This window comes from Ahaetulla prasina, chromosome 6, assembly GCF_028640845.1.
Source record: "Ahaetulla prasina isolate Xishuangbanna chromosome 6, ASM2864084v1, whole genome shotgun sequence".
Lineage (NCBI taxonomy): Eukaryota > Metazoa > Chordata > Lepidosauria > Squamata > Colubridae > Ahaetulla > Ahaetulla prasina.
This window is the reverse complement of record NC_080544.1, coordinates 25,130,317-25,152,808: the sequence shown is the minus strand read 5'-3', so window position 1 is coordinate 25,152,808 and position 22,492 is coordinate 25,130,317. Positions and strand designations below refer to the sequence as shown.

At 42.3% G+C, this 22,492-nt stretch overlaps 1 protein-coding gene across 1 annotated transcript in view; it reads left to right on the top strand.

Annotated features, from left to right (window-relative positions):
• Positions 1–22,492, top strand: part of SPOCK2 (SPARC (osteonectin), cwcv and kazal like domains proteoglycan 2) — a 131,071-nt gene that overhangs the window by 95,454 nt on the left and 13,125 nt on the right. The window contains exons 5-8 of the mRNA XM_058188267.1: positions 11,489–11,603; positions 15,027–15,146; positions 20,778–20,996; positions 22,398–22,460. Of these exons, the coding sequence (XP_058044250.1) occupies positions 11,489–11,603; positions 15,027–15,146; positions 20,778–20,996; positions 22,398–22,460 (517 nt within the window). The remainder of the gene's footprint in view (positions 1–11,488; positions 11,604–15,026; positions 15,147–20,777; positions 20,997–22,397; positions 22,461–22,492) is intronic.

Here is a 22,492-nt window from a genome sequence, read left to right as displayed (position 1 = left end):
TAACAGATGGGGTTGGTTTTCTGGGGATCAGTGAGAGGATCTGAACATTCGCATGTACAGTACAGGTAGTCCTCGAGTTACGGCCACAATTGAGCCACCCCCCCAATTTATGTTTCTAACTGAAACACTTGTTGAGTGAGTTTTGCCCCATTTGCTTGCCACAGTTGTTAAGTGAATCACTGGGTTAGATAAGTTAGTAACCCGGCCGTTAAGTGAATCTGACTTCCCCAATGACTTTGCTTGACAGAAGGTCTCAAAAAGGGATCACACGATCCAGGATGCTGCAACCGTCATAAATATGAGTCGGTTGCCAGGGCATCTGAATTTTGATCATGCGACCATGAAGATGCTGTAACAGTTGTGGTGAAAATGCCCATATGTCACTTTTTTTCAGAGCCCGTTGTAACTTTGAACGGTCACTAAATGAACTGTTGTAAGTGGAGGACTACCTGTAGCTGGTACCTGTTGCAAAGGCCCATCGGTTAGAACTAATTCTGTAAAGCCGGTAAAGCATTCCGTTTTTAACAGAGTCATGTTATCCTTACCACACCTGTCCATTCTACCCTCATAACAACCGCTGTGAGATGCATTTGGCTGGAGAAGATACCCAAAGGGAGATTGGAAGAAAAAAAAACCCATTACCCTCAAGCTGCTTGGATTTCAACTCCCACTAGTCTTGAGTAACATGGTAGAGAAATTTGGGAAATTGGTACTCAAAATACCTGGAGGCTCCAGATTGCCTGCCCAGGCAGGCACTAATTGCCTCGTGCATTGTCTCGTTCCCTTTGCAACTACCACCGAAGTTACCCTGAGGTAATGTTTAGCTTGCTTCTTTCAGCAGGCTATTTACGCTACTAAATGCACTACTAGATGCGTGGATTTTGATAAGGGGAATCAAACCTCTCTTGCAACTCTTCATTCTTAGCAGCAGCAGTATATTAAGGAAAAGCTTCATCTGTTTAATCTTTGCAGCCTCGGCTGTATTTTGAGGGCACAGAAATGACAGCATTGACATCCTGATAACGAATTACCACAACCTTTCAGTTTAGAGTGGTTTAGAGTGGCCCGTTGAATTTAATCTGCCTTTTCCTGGGGCAGTGGCTGCAATGATTGCTTGTGTCCTGAAATTGGATCAAATGTTTTCTCATGAGCTAGCATCTCACAAAGTTGCTTTAAGAGTAAAAACATGATCCCCGGGAGGAAAAGTGCTATATAAATGTAATAAATCAGCTTGATCTGTATCTCACAAGCTCTTGGTCATATGGAAAGCTTGGTTCTATCACTTGTTAAGTTATGAGAAAGGAAACTCAAGGGAAATTGATATTTGAAGTTTTCTTCTGAGCTATGACACTGGGAAGGATTTTTGGCATCCAAAAATATGAAGCATTTGATCAGCGCTAAATAAATGATTACTTTTATATTAGCAGAGACACCGAACTGATGTTACCCACATAACCACATAAGATAATACCTATTGTATTTTTGCTTATAATAAAAATGATGATTCTTTTGTCAAGAGATAAGCCATGTAAAGAATTTTATATATGTGTAATAATAAATAAAGTGTTAATGTCAGGGTTCCAAGTAATACCATCAAATGAAATCAAACTCCGACGCTTGAATTTCCTCAAAGCTAATTTTTATTAGAGATGTCATATTGGCACATCTGGGAAAACCCAAATCTGACAGCTTCCAGGTTTTCCTCACCCAAAAGAAAATTCAAGTCCTTGCCTTTCACCCACAAGTCCATCACATGAACCAATCAGGTATCCTCCGGAACAGAAGATATCTCCTCATTCTTCTCAGCACAGCTGCAGGGCACAATGGCCTTGACTTTCTGGAAAGAATGTTATTTTGACTACATATCATCTTCACTCCATACAATCCAATCTACATTCAGTAGAATTTGTGGCAGGCCTGAAGGCTCAAAGGTAAAAGTGGCTTCCAGGTCTGACATAAAATGGGGGAGGGAATATAAGCTCCTTTAGATGTCTTCAATTTTCTAGGGAAAATTGCAAATGACCATCAGTGATCTTGATTAGGAAAAAAATAAGGAGTTTATGTTTATATGTTGGCATCAAGATGGCAAACATCATCCCTTGGTGGCGATAGCAACAATTAAAAATAGATTTACTTGACTGGACTACATTGTAGGTAAAGCTAATTCTTTTAAAATGGTTGGATAACAATAAAACATTGCCAGATATTCTTTTGGGCAAAGCAAATACGTTGGATAATGATAGAGGGGTATAGTTAAATGTGGTAAAAATGTGTTTTGCATGCCTTACATTATATTTAGGACAATCCGCCTTATGTTATAATGGGACTTCCAGAATCAAAGCTTATTTGGGTAACCCTGCTGTGCTGTCCTGTCCTATTTTTTTCCTTCTAGAGCAAAAAGTCTAATAGAGTGAGGGGGTAAGCTTTTAATTCCTGCTATCAATATGGAGTCCCTTGTGAAGAATTATCTTCCCCTGATGGAAAACTGAAATTAGTGTATTCTTCCTAGTACAAAGACCCAGATTCATTTAATTACCATATCAAGCTGGGCCATGTCAGTCTAATCAAAGTTCATTCTAAGCACTGGAAGCTTTCAAGGAGAGACTGGATTGCCATCTGTCAGAAATGGGGTATGACAGGGTGAAATCTACTTAACTTCCTTAGTGGTTTGGAAGCGCACGTCACATGCTATTTTGGACCCTCTGCGCATGCGCAAAACCTTCTGCGCATGCACAGAGGGTCAAAAACAGGTTACTTCCTGGTTAAAATCAGGAAGTAACAACGTCTAGGTGGGTGGGCGGAGTCTCACGCTGCCATTACTACCAGTTTGCTGAACCGCATGCTGCTGCCGCTACCGGTTTGCCTGAACTGGTGCAAACCCGTAGCATTTCACCACTGGTGTAGGGTCTCCTGCCTGGGTGGGGGGTTGGACTAGATGACCTACAAGGTCCCTTCCAACTCTGTTATTCTGTTAAGCTACTGGCCAAAGCAACCATTGGATTACTTTTTATGGGGCTGAAGATTCTTTTCAACCAGTCAAAGGTTGGGCGGGGAAGTGGCTCAACAGGCTAATGCAGTCTGTTATTAACACACAGCTGCCTGCAATTACAATTACTGCAGGCTCGAGTCCCACCAGGCCCAAGGTTGACTCAGCCTTCCATCCTTTATAAGGTAGGTAAAATGAGGACCCAGATTGTTGGGGGGGGCAATACAAGTTGACTTTGTATATAATATACAAATGGATGAGACTATTGCCTTACACAATGTAAGCTGCCCTGAGTCTTCGGAGAAGGGCGGGATATAAATTCAAATTTAAAAAAAAGGATTATGATAACTTTTGTGCTCACCAGCTCGTATATGTTTCAAAATGGAGCAGATATGGGCTTCCTTCACATTATGTCTAATACTATCCCTATACTTTCCCCTTCTTGTTCTTTTTTCCTGAGCTAAAAACACCTTAATATACATGCATTTCAGGCAGACAAGGTCGGTATACTGCTTGGCAATATGTCAGAACCTTTTTAGTCTAGTGGTTAAGATACCAGGCTAGAAACAGGTTGACTGTGAGTTCTAGTCTTGCCTTAGGCATGAAAGCCAACTGGGTGATTTGGGGACAGTCACTGTATCTTTCAGCTCAGGGTTGTTGTTGTGAGGAAAAATAGGAGGAAAAAGGGTACAACTAGTTCTCGACGTACAACAATTTGTTTAGTGATCGTTCAAAGTTACAACAATTGTTAAGTCAGTTTTTCACAGTTATGACCTTTGAGGCATCCGCATGGTCATGAGATCAAAATTCAGGTGCTTGGCAATTGGTTCATATTTAAGACCGTTGCTGTGTCTCCCAAGGTCCTGTGATCCAGTGGTGGGTTTCACATTTTTTTACTACCGGTTCTATGGGCGTGGCTTGGTGGGCATGGGCGTGGCTTGATGGGCCTGGCAGGGGAAGGATACTGTAAAATCTCCATTTCCTCCTGATCAGCTGTGACTTGGGAGGCAGAGAATAGATGGGGGGCAGAGCCAGTCAGAATTTTTACTACCGGTTCTCCAGAACTGGTCAGAACCTGCTGAAGCCCACCTCTGATGTGATCCCGTTTTGTGACCGTCTGCTAAGGAACACCAATTGGGATGCCATTCATTTAACAACCGGGTGACTAACTTACCAATTTCAGTGATTCACTTAACAACAGTGGCAAGAAAAGTTGTAAACCTGAGGAAAAATTCACTTAACAACTGTCTCACTTAGCAATAGAAATTCTGGGCTCAATTTTGGTCGTGGTTTTGGTCAGTTTGAGGACTACCTGTATGTTCACCATCTTGAATTATATAAAAAATAGATAGATATTTGTGAAAGAAAGAAAGGAAGGAAGGAAGGAAGGAAGGAGGGAAGGGAAGGGAAGGGAAGGGAAGGGAAGGGAAAGGAAAGGAAAGGAAAGGAAAGGAAAGGAAAGGAAAGGAAAGGAAAGGAAAGGAAGAATGAAGGAGAGAAATAATAAAAGAATAAAATAATATAAAATAAAATAACAAATAATAAATAAATATAACATAACAAACAGAACAGAACAGAACAGAACAGAATATCCCGGCTACTAGTAAAGGCCCCTCTTCCCATACATCCCATAGAAGGAATGTTTTGTCCTATGCAACCCATCTACCATCTCATTCAATGTAATCGACTTGTCATTTTCCAGGTCTGACACCCTTCCTCTGAGCATCATCATTTCTTAAAATGCTTGTGCTCAGGTCAACCAATGACCGGAAGTCGTGTTTATAGCTTGCAGGAAAGGAGTCGTCAGTTTGCAATTATGCATCTAAGAATGATGGGAAGCCTTTGCACGATTAGTTCCAAATTGAGGCCACAGCAAGAAATTTCATTTGGGAAGATTAACTTTTAAGAAGATCCATTATGCCTTGCTTTGAGTTTCTCGTGGCTTGAAATTTAAATAACAAAGCCATAACAGGATCAAATAGCCAGCCTGCTATACTAAATCCTTCCTGCACAATCTGCTCCTGCAATTTAAAAAGTCTGAGTGAAGAGTGATCCATATTGCCGAAAACATGGAAGGAGGAGAACTGGGTTACTCTTCTGACATATTGCTGGAGAGTAAAGCCTCAGATCTATCCATCACCTGCTGTGTCAAGAAACAGGGCATTTAATGTGTTTGGACTGAATTATAAGCAGGGCCACCTTATACCAGGGGTGTCAAACTCGATTTCATTGAGGGCTGCATCAAGGTTGTGTTTGACCTCGGAGGGTCGGGATGGGTGTGGCCAGGGTGGGCGTGGCCAGCTCACTAATGTTGGGGGTGCCTCTGGCGGCCCGAGCGCTCTGCCAGTGAAAATGGGCTCTCGAATTCCGTTTTCGCCTGCGACGGCCTCCTGTAATCCTCTAGTAGCAAAAACAGAGCTCAGGAGGGCTGCTTGCAGCCCTCACAAGCTCTGTTTTCGTTGGCAGAAGCACCGCAGACCGGTCCTTCGCTGTTTCCAGCACAGCCCCCCTTCCCAGCCAGATCTAAGCACCCCGCTGGCCGAATCCGGCCCCCAGGTGTTGAGTTTTGACACCCCTGACCTATACCGTGCTTTAAAACTGCATTATGGTGACGAACGTTCAGTGAAGACGCAACTTGGATTCTGCAAATAGTATACACATTGTACAATCTTGGCATGTCTTGTAAGTCAAGAGGCAAGCAGTTCTTCAGGGCGCTGAAGCCTGGTCTCCAACATCTAGGAGGTCCCATTCCTTAGCTCCGTCTTAGATTTTGGAAGCGGTCACTCACGTGCTTGTGAATATATTTTCACCCTACCAGAAGAAACAGAAATATGATCTTACAAAGACTAAAAGCTAAGAGTTGAGATTCTCAGGTTGAGTGTAGGAGACCTGATATTTACCTGGTGCCTTTGGAAGATCCATAATCTTAGTCACCTACAGTCTGCTAGTTTTTTCTCTCTGCAGTTTATGTCTTCAGTCTGGAAATGAAGCGATGATTTGAAAAGAATACCTTATAACCCTTTTTATCTTCATAATATGATTTTTCTACAAGTTTAAACAAATACCTCCTTTATCCTTCATCTGAACGTGATCACCTTCGGTGAGATAGTTCGGACCACTATGTCTGAAAAAGATCTATATCCTTGGTGTGTCTCATTGTATATTCTACTTCTTTGACCATTTTGAGAATAATTGTTTGCTTGGAGTGTTTTGCACTAATCCCTTTGGCAGTGTCACTGTCACTCCCAAACCACCAAAAACTAAGATCAAAGAGAGGGGTCACACACACACACACACACACACACCCCGCAGGCAAACTGAGCAGAATCTTTATAATTAAGTTTCCAGATCCAAATCAAGGCTTAACCTATAAAGTCTTCTACGGCTTGGCTTTTTTTTTTTTTTGGACCTTTTCCTCCAGTTTAAATCTGTTCATCCTGTGCATACATCCCAGTGGGATTTGAAAAGAGGAGGCCCCACATCACACGAGGTTAAGCTGATGTGCATTTAGAAGTGGTCCTCCCCCAAATTTCAATGGAGTTCCCCTGAAGTTAATATCAGTATCTTGGCTTTGGTTGCAAAACCATTAACACAACAGACTTCTGGACACAAAGGGTGACATTAACCTAACTTTTCATTTTAGTAGATTTACTGCTTTTAAGTGGATGGAATTTCATATATTTTAGCAGGGGTGGGCTGCTGGGGGTTTGCAAGGATTCGGGAGAAACTCTAGCTAAGATTCTATGCAGTTCGGAGAACCCCCAAATCCCGCTCCTGGCTGTCCCCGCCCATCCCACCCCGCCCATCCCCCGAGTCTCCACGCGGCCCATTTTGGATGCAAGTAAGTGCAGGGGATGCATGGAGGCTTGGGGAGGGCAAACAATGGGCCTACCGGAAGTTTGGGAAGGCCAGAAATGGGCCCAGAGCCTGGGGAGACTGTTTTAGCCCTCCTGGAGGCTCGAAGAAAGCCTGTGGAGCCCGGGGAGGGAAAATAGCGCGCGCACACACACACACACCCCCGTCGTGGTGCAGGAGGCCGACTAGGCCACGCCCACCATGGCCACGCCCACCCAGCAATCAAGCAGAGAACCCCTTGCTAAAATTTTTGAAGCCCACCCAGCCCTGAGGGTAGTGTGTTTTAGGACTGTTCATGTTGTTATGTTCTGTTCTGGTAAACAACCTTGAGTTTTAGTTTGGGCAATATATAAATATGTGTAAGAATAATAACAATGCTGACAGAGAACAAAAAGTCACAAGAGATACAGAATCAATGCGGAACTGATTTATAAAGATCTTTATGGGTATTTATTCTTCAACAATATAGACCTTTTCTGGACATAGTGGTATCTCACCGAAGATGATTACATTCAGATGTAAGGAACTATTTGGTTAAACTTGTAGAAAAATCATATTATGAATATAAAAAAAGAGCTACAAGGCATTCTTTTCGAACCATTGCTTCATTTCCAAACTCAAAGAACCAAGAATCGCTTTGAGATGGCTACATAAATAAATAATTATTCCAGGAAGACTAAAGTTAGGGTAATATTTGTGGACCAGAATGTGGGACAGAATACAAATGCTGCAAAGATGCGCTCTCAAGGACCCTATGGATCTATGGCATTGCTGATACAACCAAAGAAATATTGAATATATTTCAGAACTCACTGTACAGTAATGTCCTGCTGCTCTGAATTCTGCAAGCAGAGATGCTTACTCACCTTATTTTATTTTTATTTTTATTTATTTATTTATTTATTTTGTCACACACAACAATATATATAAGTATAAGCATGAAATAACCACACAAAATGAATACAACCAAAGGGAACATTAGGACAGAAAGGTAGGCACGCTGGTGCGCTTATGCACGCCTCTTACAGACTTCTTAGGAATGGGGTGAGGTCAACAGTAGACAGTCTTTGGTTAAAGTTTTGGGGATTTTGGGATGAGACCACGGAGTCAGGTAGTGCATTCCAGGCATTGACCACTCTGTGGCTGAAGTCATATTTTCTGCAATCGAGACTGGAGCGGTTCACTTTAAGTTTGAATCTATTGTGTGCTCGTGTATTGTTGTGGTTGAAGCTGAAGTAGTCTTTGACAGGAAGGACATTGTAGCAGATGATTTTATGAGTTATGCTCAGGTCACGCCGAAGGCAGCGTAGTTCTAAATTTTCTAAATCCAGAATTTCAAGTCTGGTGGCATAAGGTATTTTGTTGCGATCAGAGGAGTGGAGGACTCTTCTTGTAAAATATTTCTGGACACACTCAATTGTATTAATATCCGAAATGCAGTGTGGGTTCCAAACAGATGAGCTGTAATCGAGAATTTTTCTAGCAAATGTTTTGTATGCTCTGGTTAGTAGTGTAATCTTTCCGGAGAAGAAGCTACGCAAGATTAGGTTTACAATGCTTAATGCCTTTTTGGCGATGTAATTGCAGTGGGCTTTGGCACTTAGATCATTTGATATAAGAACTCCAAGGTCTTTGACAGAGTGAGGGTCATCTACAAGGTCACGTCCATCAAGCTTGTATTTAGTATTCTGATTCTTTTTTCCAATGTATAAGACAGAGCATTATACAAAAAGTCAGTCAGGCGAACTCTTAAAAGTAAATCTACCACAACCTTTGTGGGCTCTTTCTTATAAAAGCAACAAGAATGATTTTTTTCCCCTGGCATTTGTAGATGATTTTTCAAAACATGTATGTTTGTTTATTTGTTTGTCAACTTAATGAAGCTACCAATTCCATGAAGACTCTGGTGTACAACATTAAAAAAAGCAAGGAACAAATTAATAAAGCAAAGGATGATACATGCTCAAGGAGAAAAAGCTATTCTAATTAACTTGCAGTTTCCTATTGTTGGAAGAAATATCCATCTGGGTTCAGTTCCAAGTGGGGAAAAAGACACTGGAAACATGGAGACTACTTGGAAAGATGGTTTAATGGTGGTCACATGTTCAAGGTGTTGGGTGAAGAACCAGAGAGGAAAGGAGAAGAAGAGAAGAAGAGGGTAGAAGGGCAGAAGGGATGCTGAGTGCATGAGTTTATACTCTCTGTGGGGCCCCACCTTGGTGTTTCCTGTTCCTGTATAAGAAATGTACCCTGATTGGTTGTCAAACTCCCAGGTGGTCTAGGGGTCTTAGCTAACGTTGTAGGTTGTCTCTCAAGCTTGCTTGAGCCTTGCCATGTGGTGAGTTTCTTTCTTTTTTTTAATTTGCATTTATATCCCGCCCTTCTCTGAAGACTCAGGGCGGCTTACACTATGTCAAGCTAGATGAGTCCTATTGTGTTGCAAATGATGGTCCATTGACAAAGGTGGGGGGATTGAGTGAGCTTGGCTGAAGCCTTAATTGCCCATTGACAAAGGTCAAAGCTGCTTTCTTTAAAACAGGTTTCTCCATTTCTTATCCAGGGTAATATAATCTTCTGCCCTTTTTAATATTTTCTAAAATATTTCATTCTTCTAGGAGAGGAGTGAGTGCTAACTTCCTACACTATCAAGAACTTTCCACTCACTGTAGCCCAAAGCCAGAGGGGAAAGCAGGTTTTTGAAAGACCTTATAAATGCAATTGTCATCTAAAGGGGGAAAGTGCAATGGGTATGTGGCCAGAGTGAGCAATAAATTTGGAAGAAAACTTAAGATTTCGCTTACTAATTATTTTTATTGTTATGTTGTGATCTGCCACTGTTGCCAATAATATAACCAGTACATTCTGTAGGCATCATAAATAGAATATAAAAAAGCATTGTCACTATTCATAAAGACTTGTAGACATTGAATTGAGTAGTTCACCTGTGCCTGAACCAAAACACATTAAGGTGCTTGGATCCAAGAGGTGTGCTTACGTTCCCAAAAGAAATGAGGGGTGAACTAAATTATAGAAGTCATGAAGGGGTATATTTCCTAACACTGATGATGTTATCTAGTTGGGTTGTGAAATGTCTGCAAATAAACAACCAAGCTAAAAAAGCACCAGAGACCCCACAGTTCAACCCTGAGCTACAAATATTCTCTTCTGTTGGCATATTTCTGAATTGGGCTGCAAAGGCTATGCCAACCTTGAACTTTTTTTTTTTTTTTGCATTTATATCCCGCCCTTCTCCGAAGACTCAGGGCGGCTTACACTATGTCAAGCAATAGTCTTCATCCATTTGTATATTATATACAAAGTCAACTTATTGCCCCCAACAATCTGGGTCCTCATTTTACCTACCTTATGAAGGATGGAAGGGTGAGTCAACCTTGGGTCTGGTGGGGCTTGAACCTGCAGTAATTGCAAGCAGCTGTGTTAATAACAGACTGTCTTACCAGCCTGAGCCATCAGAGGAACTTGTTAACAGAAATAGTTAGATTACATAGCATGGTGTGCTTTGATAACAGCCAACAATGTAGATATCTCAACTGCAAAGAAAGAATACAATAGTCTCAGGAAGAGTATGAGGCAGCCATTAATGGAGAAGCCTGCATCAAAAGAGGGTGGACTGTTTTTCATAAAAGTTTTTAAGCTGAAGAGGAATAATTACTGTTCAGGGATGATATTGCAGTGGCTTTCCTGCAGCAGAACTGAGCTTGTCTGGTTGAACAGAAGTCTCTTGGTGTTCTAAGAATGAATCCAGAAGCAGGCATATCTTAGTAGGAACATTTGTAAGATCTACTGTGACTTGAATTAATGGCAAAGGGAAATTGTCAGCTGTGTGAATTTATATTTCTATTGTGTATCAGTATATTGATATTGTGTCAACCTATTGATTCCCACGATGAATGTATTTTATAGTAGGAAGATTTAGCAACTAGGACTGTGATGGTGAACCTGTGGCACGCAGAGGCATACCTGTGGACACGCGAGCATTGCCCTAGTTCAGCTCCAGCACGCATGTATGCGCTGGCCAGCTGACTTTTGGATCTTCTGGGCCCACTGGAAGTTAGGAAATGGGCCGTTTCTGGCCTCCGGAGGGCTCTGGGGGGTGGGGGGTGGCAAAGGCCATTTTCGCCCTTCTCAGGCTCCAAGACTGCCTCTGGAGCCTGGGGAGGGCAAAAAACAGGCCTACCAGGCCCATTGGTAACCTTTTTGCTGTTGCATGCCAAAAGCGGGGGGGGAGCACAGGAGGGTCATGTGCACATGGGGGGGCACGGGGGGCATTGAATTATGGGTGTGGGCATGCATGGGCATAACCCCCCCACGGTCCCCCCGCTTTTGGCATGCAACGGCAAAAAGGTTAGCCATCACTGAACTAGGATGATTAAAAAATAATCTGTTAGGTGCTTATGCATGAATTTCTAGCTGTTGCATTAAATCTTTTATCTTTTTTCTAGAATTTAGATAAAATTTATAATCTGTTGAATTCATGTCTGGGCACTAGAGGACCAGGTGAGTTGAGTCTAAGGTGATCCTGACAGGCTTTACAAGAGAACCAGCCAGGTCCCTTACCTGGAAGTTATTCTTATTTGATGGTCAGTTGCTTCTTGCTCGTGTGACTTCTCTGTTATTCTTTTGCAGTGTAAACTGGAACAACAGGCCTGCCTGACCAGCAAGCAGCTGACAGTGAAATGTGAGGGTCAGTGCCCATGCACAAGTGAACATAGTCCAACTTCAGCCACGGATCTCAAGCAAGGTCAGAGATCATTTACTAAGAATTTGAATAATTGTTATATTCAATTGTTAATAACTGTTCTCCATCGTATGGCTCTATAGAGCAGTGTTTCGCAACCTTGGCAACTTTAAGAATTCCCAGAACTCCCAGAATTCCCTAGCCAGAATGTGGATTCTGGTTGGGGGATTCTGAGAATTGAAGTTCATGTACCTTAAAGTTGCCAAGGTTGAGAAACACTGCTCTATAGACATACAGAATAAATAAGAACACTGGTCAAATTAGACAGTGCATTGTATTCCATGGCTGACCTTTTCTGTCACACGACACTCTTTGTTGGTATCCTGAACAACATCACCATCTGAATTTGGATGAGGTCAGTCCTTGAACATAAATGAAGTCAATCTTCTAGTAACACAAGAGAGCAGATATTTTGAGGTTAAGTTCAACATTATTTGCAACACGGCCACGATTTATCACATAATTTAGTTGCAAACTGGCTAAAGCAAAAGCAAAAGGAAAGCTTTAAAGTAGAGATTCAAACCACTAAATCTGAGGTTCAGTTTTCAGTTTAGGTTTCATAGTATTGGGAGTTCAATTCTAATTCAAGCAACAAAAGATAAACAAATGAGCATCAAGAGATCCATTCAGCTTCATACAATAAAATGTGTTGGTTGTAATTCACAAAATCCTTTTAACCTACCATAAATATTTGTGGATAAGCTAAGAATGTTAGGGACCAAAATACACCCCAAAAATAGGATTCAGCTTACCTATGATTATATACAATAATCCTTTAAGTACATACATAGTATGCATCTGATATACATGTAAAATTAAAGGTTTTTTTCCCCCTCAATATATGATACAAATAGAAATAAAGACAATGGCAAAACAGGACAGGACAGGACAGGACAGGACAGGAAAGGAAAGGAAAGGAAAGGAAAGGAAAGGAAAGGAAAGGAAAGGAAAGGAAAGGAAAGGAAAGGAAAGGAAAGGAAAGGAAAGGAAAGGAAAGGAAATAGAGGACATAAAGGGAGGGAAGGAGGAAAAAGACATCTAAAAAAGAAACAAAAAGAAGTGATTTCTGACTTTTTTGGTAGGATATATAATAAAGTTATAGTAATTTTGGTTATGCCAAATAATGACGATTAGCCATTCTATAAGAATAACCCACTTTATAATGCCTGGGTAAGGCCACACTTGGAATACTGCATTCAGTTTTGGTCGCCGCGATGTAAAAAAGATGCTGAGATTCTAGAAAGAGTGCAGAGAAGAGCAACAAAGATGATTAGGAGACTGGAGGCTAAAACATATGAAGAACGGTTGCAGGAACTGGGTATGTCTAGTTTAATAAAAAGAAGGACTAGAGGAGACATGATAGCAGTGTTCCAATATCTTAGGGGTTGCCACAAAGAAGTGGGAGTCGGGCTGTTCTCCAAAGCACCTGAGGGTAGAACAAAAAGCAATGGGTGGAAACTGATCAAGGAAAGAAGCAACTTAGAATAGAATAGAATAGAATAGAATAGAATAGAATAGAATTTTATTGGCCAAGTGTGGTTGGACACACAAGGAATTTGTCTTGGTGCATATGCTCTCAGTGTACATAAAAGAAAAGATACCTTTATCAAGGTACAACATTTACAACACAATTGATGGTCAATATATCAATATAAATCATAAGGATTGCCAGCAACAAGTTATAGTCATACAGTCATAAGTGGAAAGAGATTGGTGATGGGAACTATGAGACAATTAAGAATTTCTCCTTAGAACTAAGAAGAAATTTCCTGACAGTTAGAACAATTAATACGTGGAACGACTTGCCTGCAGAAGTTGTGAATGCTCCAACACTGGAAATTTTTAAGAAAATGTTAGATAACCATCTGTCTGAGATGGTGTAGGGTTTCCTGCCTGGGCAGGGGGTTGGACTAGAAGGCCTCCAAGGTCCCTTCCAACTCTGTTGTTGTTGTTATATTAATTGTCAAAATCCAAAGTCAAAATTTCATTTTTTCCCCTCTTTCACACAGAAAGTCCACAAGTGGATTCCAAATACCCACAAAACTATTTATTTTTCTGTCCCTAATTAATACAGTCAGCTTTGCCATCTCCACCACTTCCATTATCTTTTTAAAGATGAGATACCATTTCACTGTGGTGAGGATTGACACGTCTTTCCATTTCTGGGCATAAAAGATTCTTGCAATTGAATACAAATAATAATACTTTATAAAATACCTATGGAGATTCTTAGTCATCCAGGTCATGGTTGTCCCAAAGGTGCTTTTTCAAGAGGCAACTAGACCTTCTTGGACTTTTTTTTTTCTTGAAGACATTTCACTTCTCATCCAAGAAGCTTCTTCAGTTCTGACCGCATGGTGGGTTCCTTGCTGTTTTTAAAATTACCTGTACTTTATACCCCGTATATACTTGCATATAAGTCCATCTTCAAATAAGCAAACCCTCACATTTTTAACCAAAATGCAATGAAAAATGTGGGACAACTCAATGATGGGTGGTACATTTTTCATGATATTTTGGTGAAATTGACAAGGATCATCTTATCTGCAGATGGGCTTATACACAAACATAATCAGGGGTGAAATGTTCCTGGATAGGACCGGATTGTATGATCCTGTAGCAATCGTGGCCAGTGGCTCGGCGATCCGGTAGCGATGGTGGAGCAAAGCTCCGCCTACCCGCCTGGGTGTCATTACTTCCTGGTTTTAACCAGGAAGTAATGTGTTTTTTACCTTCTGCACATGCAGAAGGTTTTGCACATGTGCAGAAGATCTGTGCGTGCACTTCCGAACCGGTAAGGAAGGTAAGTAGATTTCACTCCTGGTACTTATGAAATTAAAAAGTGAATGCTTAACATGATCATAAAATCTTGATTTTAGCGGATTTCAGATACAACAGACATAAAGTTAGCTTTGGATTCACAGTACTACCAAATAATGATTGTGGTGCAGTGTTTTTGGAACTGTCTGGACCACTGATGTAACTTACCTCTTTTTCATCAATTTGCATCGTTAGCAAATGACACAGATGACACAAATTGTATAGATTAAGATTTAAGAGACATTCAGCTTTCATAGACATACCCTTTCCGCTCCTCTTCATGAGGTCTGTAAAGTTGACATTTTATTGCAATTTTCTGTCACCAGATCAAAGAAGGTGAGTCACTTCTTGTGACCCTTAGATCAATTTCATTGCAGCCCTAGAGAATTTTTCCTCTGTATTCTTGTCCTCCTACCCTAACACTGAGCATGCATTGTATGGACAAGAAATATTGTATCATGCTCTTACCATCACCACAGATGAAACAAAGTTTTGGTATTCTTTGAATAATTGTTTGCGAAAACCTTAAGAAAGAGTTGTGTACTTACTTACTTACTGTCTTCCCATCTGGGATGCTCACCTGAGTTGCTACCAATTGATTTGCAGAAACCTGCACTGGGCAAGACTTAGCAGATCTGGGCGATCGACTGCGGGACTGGTTCCAACTGCTGCATGAGAACGCCAAGCAAAACAGCTCTGGGAGTGTTGGCCTCAATCCTGTGAATGGTATGTAGAGTTCTACTTTTCTCCTTTGGGTGCATGGACAGAAGAAGTGGCTAGGTGGCTCAGCGGCAAAGACGCTGAGCTTGCTGATCAGAAAGCTCGGCAGTTCGGCGGTTCGAATCCCTAGTATAGTTCTCCTGCATGAGCAGGGGGTTGGAGTAGACCAAGGGTCTCCAACCTTGTCAACTTTAAGACTTGTGGACTTCAACTCCCAGAATTCCTCAGCCAGCAAAGCTGGCTTTGAGGAATTCTGGGAGTTGAAGTCCACAAGTCTTAAAGTTGACAAGGTTGGAGACCCCTGGATTAGATGACCTCCAAGGTCCCTTCCAACTCTGTTACTGTTACTGGGAAACTCTCAGGCCATTTGTATTTTCCAGAGGGGCCCTAGATTGCTGCCAGAATTTGACAGCAAGTGGCCAAAGGTGAGTGGTGCAATTTGGTTGCCGAGTCCGGATTTTTGGGCAGCTCTCATTAAGAATGAGAGCAAGATATCTCCCTTCCCTTCCAATCCCATCCATAACTTCCCACCAGAAAACTGACCCAGAACAGGCTGAAAAATGCCGCCAATATCAGATGTTTTCCTGAACTTGTTTCAAATTCACACTTGGAATACTGCATCCAGTTTTGGTCACCATATTATAGAAAAAGTATTGAGACTGGTATTAAGTGATAAAAATGTATTGAGCACAGAGAAGAGCAACCAAGATGATCAGGGGGCTACACGATAAAACTTATGAAGAAAATGGGTATGTCTAGTGAAATGAAGGACTAGGAATGACATAATACCAGGGGTGAAATGCTCCCAGATTGGACGGGATCGCGCAATTCGGTAGTGATGGCGGCGGCTGGTTCGGAGGACCGGTAGCAAAAATCCCTGGCCCCGCCCCCCCGCCTCTGCTGAGCCGCACCATCAGCAGAGGTTTTTTTTTTTTTTACTTTTAAAAGCCGGTTTTGCTTCAGCAGAAACAGGCCTTTAAAAGTAAAAAACAGCAGAACCTTACTTGTACTCTTACTTGTAGAAAACATGTTTTCTACAAGTAAGAGTAGAGATTCTAAGGCACTTACCTCATTACTGATGAACGCATGGCCACAGCCCGAAAGCAGTTTCAGTTTTAGCCAGACAGAATCAATCGCTCAGCTAATCTATTTCCTTGGTGATCAACTGGCTGCCTTTGCTGACTGAGGAACTCTGGGATTTGAAGTCCACAATAAAATAAAATAAAATAAAATATTTGTGCAGCTTTCTGAAATTTGGTGTGTTTCTGTAGTGTTTCACTCTAACTACACAAACACACAAAATCTCAGAAAGCTGTATGTGGCATATTGTGAAAGCCTCTGGAGCCTGGGGAGGGTGAAAAATGGGCCTACCAGGCACCTTGGTAACCTTTTTGCTGTCGGGTGCCAAAAGCGGGGGGAGCCCCGGGGAGGGAGTCACATGCGCATGGGGGGTGGACAGCGGGCATTGAATTATGGGTGTGGGCATGCACGTGCACAACCCGCCCCCCCGCTCCCCACGCTTTTGGCACGTGACGGCAAAAAGGTTAGCCATCATTGATACAGGGTCTCCTGCTTGAGTAGGGGATTGGACTAGAAGACCTCAAAGGTCCCTTCCAGCTCTGTAATTCAAATGTTGGGAGACTCAGCTATGCCCCCATCCCCTAATCCTGTGGAAATTGCCTTCCTCATCTGGAAAAACTGATTAAGTTTGCTGTCAGATCAGAAAGTTAAGTCTGTCTTAAGCTGGATTCTCGTCAGAGGAGATGTCCTTGTTGCTTTACTATCAGCCAAATTGCAGTGGCTTGGCACTGTTTTCTTCCACAAGGTATGAGGGCGGGGGTGGGGGGGGAGAATCACAATTAAAGTTTTATTTGTTGTTGTTTTTAATGTCCCTTGCACGGCTCCACTTCCGGAAAGTACATTTTATTTATTCTTATATTACTTGTTACATTTACCACCTTTTCTCCAAAGGTTCAAAAGTGGATCTCCATTCATTATATATATCCACAGTCCTGTGAGATAGGTGGGGGTAAGAGAGGTGGCTGGGCTGATGGATCGGCTGTCCTGGTGGCCAGGTTCTTAGGATCCATCGGAATCAATCACACTAATGCCAGCCCTGGGCGTTGAATGTCTTATTTTGGGTAGCTGAAAAATCCTGATATTTGAGCTGGACCCTGCGGAAGAATGGAAGACTGTGACTTGTTCTTGGGGAATTATTGCGATTACAGTCATGCCCAAATAGGACTGAACGAACAAGCCACTTTTTTCCCCCGGTTGGGCGAAATGTGGGGGCTATAGATTCTGCCCAGTTGTTAGGTGAGCACCAGACAGCAAACATTTTTGTGTGCATGTTACCAAAATAAATACCTCTCTCCGGTCCCTGAGCAGAGTTGGCAGATTGATCCCAAAGCACTTGCAGACTTCGAAGTGCCATAATTCAGGAAGAAGATCATTAGCTTAAATGTCACTGAATAGAAATCGCTTCCCTGGGGAGGGAGATGGATAAAATGAAGTCTGCTTGCTGAGTTTCATGCAGATGCTCTTCTGCTATCCTTGCCAATGCAGCCAAAAAAAAAGGGGGGGGAAATATATATATAGATGATCATTGTGATGGTGTGATTTTAGTCCTGCCCCCTCTTTTTTAATGGAGGTCCCTGCAGATTTGGGGAGGGGGGGCATAACATCAGCAAGCTTTTGCAGATAAGTGCATTAGCTATAAAGACTTGCCTCCAACTGCTGGGAAGTTCATGGAGAGCAAACTGATCCATATGGTGAAATGAGAAGAAGGAGCAGGCATGGTTGTCTGATCTCAATGCTCCTTGACCTGTCACATCTCTACCACATCTGTTTTCCTGGAGAGTCATATTTAGAACAGAGACTAGGCGTGATGGTTATGGTGGTATAGGAGGTCGGCATTAGATCGCAATCTTTTTAAGCGATCTACGGCTCCTCTGCAAACCCAAAATTGTATTCCTTTCACCTCCAGCTTGAGAGAACGACAGGCAATTGTCAATTTGGCCTTCCGGGCTCACAGTTGTGGGTCTCATGCTTAAGTAGGCATACTTAATTAATATATTCTCTTTGGATTTCCAGTGCAGAATTTCACACTGTATAAAATTCCCTTTAAAGCCTCAAGTTTGAACCTTGCCACTCGTTAGCGGCGCCTGTCAATCTTTCCCGGGGATAATACTTTTCATTATGTAGACTCTGTATCACCTTTATATAATTAACGTTGCACACTCAGAAAAGCTGGATCTTATGACCTGCGTGACGGATACAAAGGACTGCGTTACTGGAATATATATTAGTTTCTTCTGGTGGTTTGGATAATAGAATAGCACAGTACACAGTTTTGCAGGAATTCTGCTATCCTAAGTAAAGGATACTTTACGTCAGTGGTCACCAACTGGTGGTCGGTGGGCCACTGGTGGTCCGTGAGAAAATTTTGGTGGTCCCCAGAAAAATTATTTGCATTTTTTATATTGCACTAAATCAGGGGTCCTCAAACTATGGCCCCTGGGCCAAATACAATGAACGCTTGTGTTGCTGCAGAGAGTCTCTCCCTTTGGGGTCTTTTTGTTTGGGTCGGAGTGGGGCAGAAATTCCGACTTGGGATCTGCTTCAGCCTCCTGGTGTGGGGCTTTGGGCGAAGGATGGAGGGAAGAGCCACTGCTGGCGAAAAGCCGGAGGGGCTTGTTCCAGTGGGACTGCATCATGGCCTGGAACTGGCTGACCATCTCGTCCGCTGAGCCTCCAGGCACTGGTACCTGGCCTTGCACTCCCGCAAGTCTTCCCTCTGCTTGGAAAGCCTATGCTCCTAGTCCTCAGTGAGGTGCTTCTGCTGAGTCTCCTTCTCGGACATATCCTATTTGAACTGAGCTGTTTTGCCAACTCTTTCTCCTGGTGGCTGCTTAGCTCCAGCAACTGCTTCCTGTTGAGGCCCTAAGGAGCCCAGGCAGGGAGGCGAGGAGTGGCGAGTAGAGGCTGGCAAGGTGCCCCTCGATGTGAGTGACATTGAGTTGGCCACACCCACCCAGTCACATGAACACCTTGCCACGCCCACCCAGCCAGTCATTAGACAGATTATATTAGTGCTCTGTGGGACTTAAAATTATGAATTTGGTGGTCCCTGAGGTCTGAAAGTTGGTGACCCCTGCTTTACGTAGAAGTTTTTTTAAAAAACTTGGTTTTAGAAAGGTGGCTTTGGAAAGTAAATCAAGGGTTGACTATTCAGTTCTCTCTTCATCACCAGTAAGGATGATGGCTGGAAGTCGTAGTTCAGCAATACTTGAAGAGCCTGAGTTTCTCCATCCCTTGGTAAGGAGAAAGCGCCCTCCTTAAAAATAGCAGTAGGACCTGCAAATACCGCAATGTATCTGTGCAATGTAGCCTGACTAGGTGGCTCAGTGGCTAAGAAACTGAGCTTGTCGAACAGAAAGGTCGGCAGGTCGGCAGGTCGAATCCCTAGTACCGGTCTCCTGCATGAGCAGGGGGTTGGACTAGATGACCTCCAAAGTCCCTTCCAACTCTGTTACTGTTAAAATGGTCCTACCCAAAGATCCCCTTTTTTTCAGTGTTCTCCACTCACATATGCACATGTACAAACATACATACATACATATTCCAATGTATTGCTTGCTTTCCGATTTGCTCATTACATTCAATGACTACTGTGATTAATAAATGCTCATTCTTAATTTGTGTGTGTGTGTGTGTGTGTGTGTGTTGTGCCTTCAAGTCAAGTGTTGAGTCCTAGCAGCTGCCTGGACAAGTCCTTGCAGAGAAAAGATGCCTCCTTTTTAAAGGACATTTGAAACTCCTGTGAAGGTTGAGTGACTCATACATGCTGATGTGTCTCGTGATCCTGTTATGAACTGTTAAGTCTGTCTCTCTCTCTTTCTCTCTCCCTCCCTCCTTCCCTCCCTCCCTCTCCCTCTCTCTGTATCTGTCTGTCTGTCTGTCTCTCTGTTTCTCTGTCTCTCTCGTCTCCTGCCTGAGCAGGGATTGGACTAGAATACCTGCAAGGTCCCTTCCAAATCTGTTATTCTGTATTCTGTAGCTACCAATCACTGGGGTTAATTCTTAGAGGACTAATGAAAGTTAAGATTTTCTGGGTGCGAAAATCTGCATCCCATTTCGGCAATTTCTGCAATTTTTGCAATTTCTGCAATTGCAGAATACCGACTTCAAAATTCTGTGAATGGCAGAAGGACAAATACATACATTCCCTACTCTTCTGCCTCTCCAGTTATTTAAATTATGAAGTTATTTGAAGTATGATTGTAACTTTGTTGCTTGTCTCCTTACAATTTATACTGATATTGATTGTTTCCTAATTGCTTATTTGTACCCTATGACTATCATTAAGTGTTGTACCTTATGATTCTTGACGAACGTATCTTGTGCGCCCAATCACACTCGGCCAATAAAATTCAATTCAATTCTATTCTATTCTATTCTATTCTATTCTATTCTATTCTATTCTATTCTATTCTATTCTATTCTTGATGAATGTATATTTTGTTTTATGTACACTGAGAGCATATGCACCAAAGACAAATTCCTTGTTTGTCCAATCACACTCGGCCAATAAAAAACTCTATCCCATTCTATTCTTGAATTTTCATTTTATTGCAGCACTGGACAAGAACCTGGTGGCCAGTTGCAAAGACTCCATCGGCTGGATGTTTTCCAAGTTGGACACCAACAGTGATCTTTTCCTGGACCAGGCAGAATTGGCGGCTATCAACCTGGACAAGTATGAGATCTGCATTAGGCCTTTCTTCAATTCCTGTGACACCTACAAAGATGGCCGTGTCTCCACTGCCGAGTGGTGTTTCTGCTTCTGGAGAGAGAGTACGTCACAAGATTTTTTTTCTTCTTCCTGCTGTGATATTTAAGCAGTGGTGAAATGTAAAATTTGTTACTACTGATTCTGTGGGGGGCGGTTATGTGACTGGGTGGGCGTGCACTGGCTTCCTGTGGTCTTCCGGATGCACTTCAAGGTGTTGGTTACCACCTTTAAAGCGCTCCATGGCTTAGGACCGGGTTATTTACGGGACCGCCTACTGTCACCGTTTGCCTCCCACTGACCCATGTGCTCTCACAGAGAGGGACTCCTTAGGGTGCCGTCAGCCAAGCAATGTCGGTTGGCGGCCCCCAGGGGAAGGGGCCTTCTCTGTGGGGGCTTCTACCCTATGGAACAAACTTCCCCCTGGACTCCGACAAATCCCTGACCTTCGGACCTTCCGCCGCGAGCTGAAGACGTACCTATTTTTCCGCGCAGGACTGGCATAGAATTTTTAGACATTATTATTGGGTTTTTAATTTTTAATTGGGTTTTATGGTTTTTAAATGTATTTTAAATTGGGGCCAAATTCGAATAAGTTTTTTAGTTATTGTTTTATCTGTATTGTGTTATTGATTGTTGTTTTTACTTGGCTGTAAACCGCCCTGAGTCCTTCGGGAGAAGGGCGGTATACAAATTAAATTATTATTATTATTATTATTATTATTATTATTATTATTATTATTATTATTATTATTATTATTATTATTATTATTATTATTATTATTATTATTTCACCCCTGCTGTACAACCATTTGACTGGCATAGTATAAAGTATCCTGCCTTGAGCAGGAGGTTGGATTGGAAGATCTCTGAGGTCCCTTCCATTTCTATAATTCTATGTTCTATATATCTAGGTCAGCGGTGAAATCCACTTACTTTTGCTACCAGTTCAGGAATGGGAGTGTGCGGGAGTGTGTGGGCGCCTAGCGTGTGCGTGCCTCTTCTGCACATGCGCAGAACCTTCTGCACATGCGCAGATGATTAAAAAAGGGGCGTAATGACATCCCGGTGGGTGGACGGAATCTCCTGCCACCGGTGCTACAGGTTCGGCGAAACAGATAGAATGGGGGGCGGATTTCACTGCTGATCTAGGTGTACATTGATGGCACCACCATTAGTTTCAAAGAACAAAGCAAAGGCCGGTGGACTGAGGTATGTATTAAAGCTTGAGCTCTGTTTCAAACAAAATAATAAAATATATATAATGCATTTTTCTAAATTCATAGATCTATTTGCATATATTATTACAGTCATCTTTCCAACAAGCTTGTCGAATGGGTGAATGCTTTTGTCCCTCTACTCCAGATTGGGGAAGAATTGCAGGAAAAGTACTTGCTTCCTTCATATGCTCAGAAAGTCACGCTGAGTTGATTTGGCACTGATGAATTCTGCTTTGACTATTACAGAGCCTCCATGTCTGACGGAGTTGGAGAGGATTCAAATCCAGGAAGCTTCAAAAAAGAAACCTGGTGAGTTACTGAAATGACAGCAGAAAAGAAAA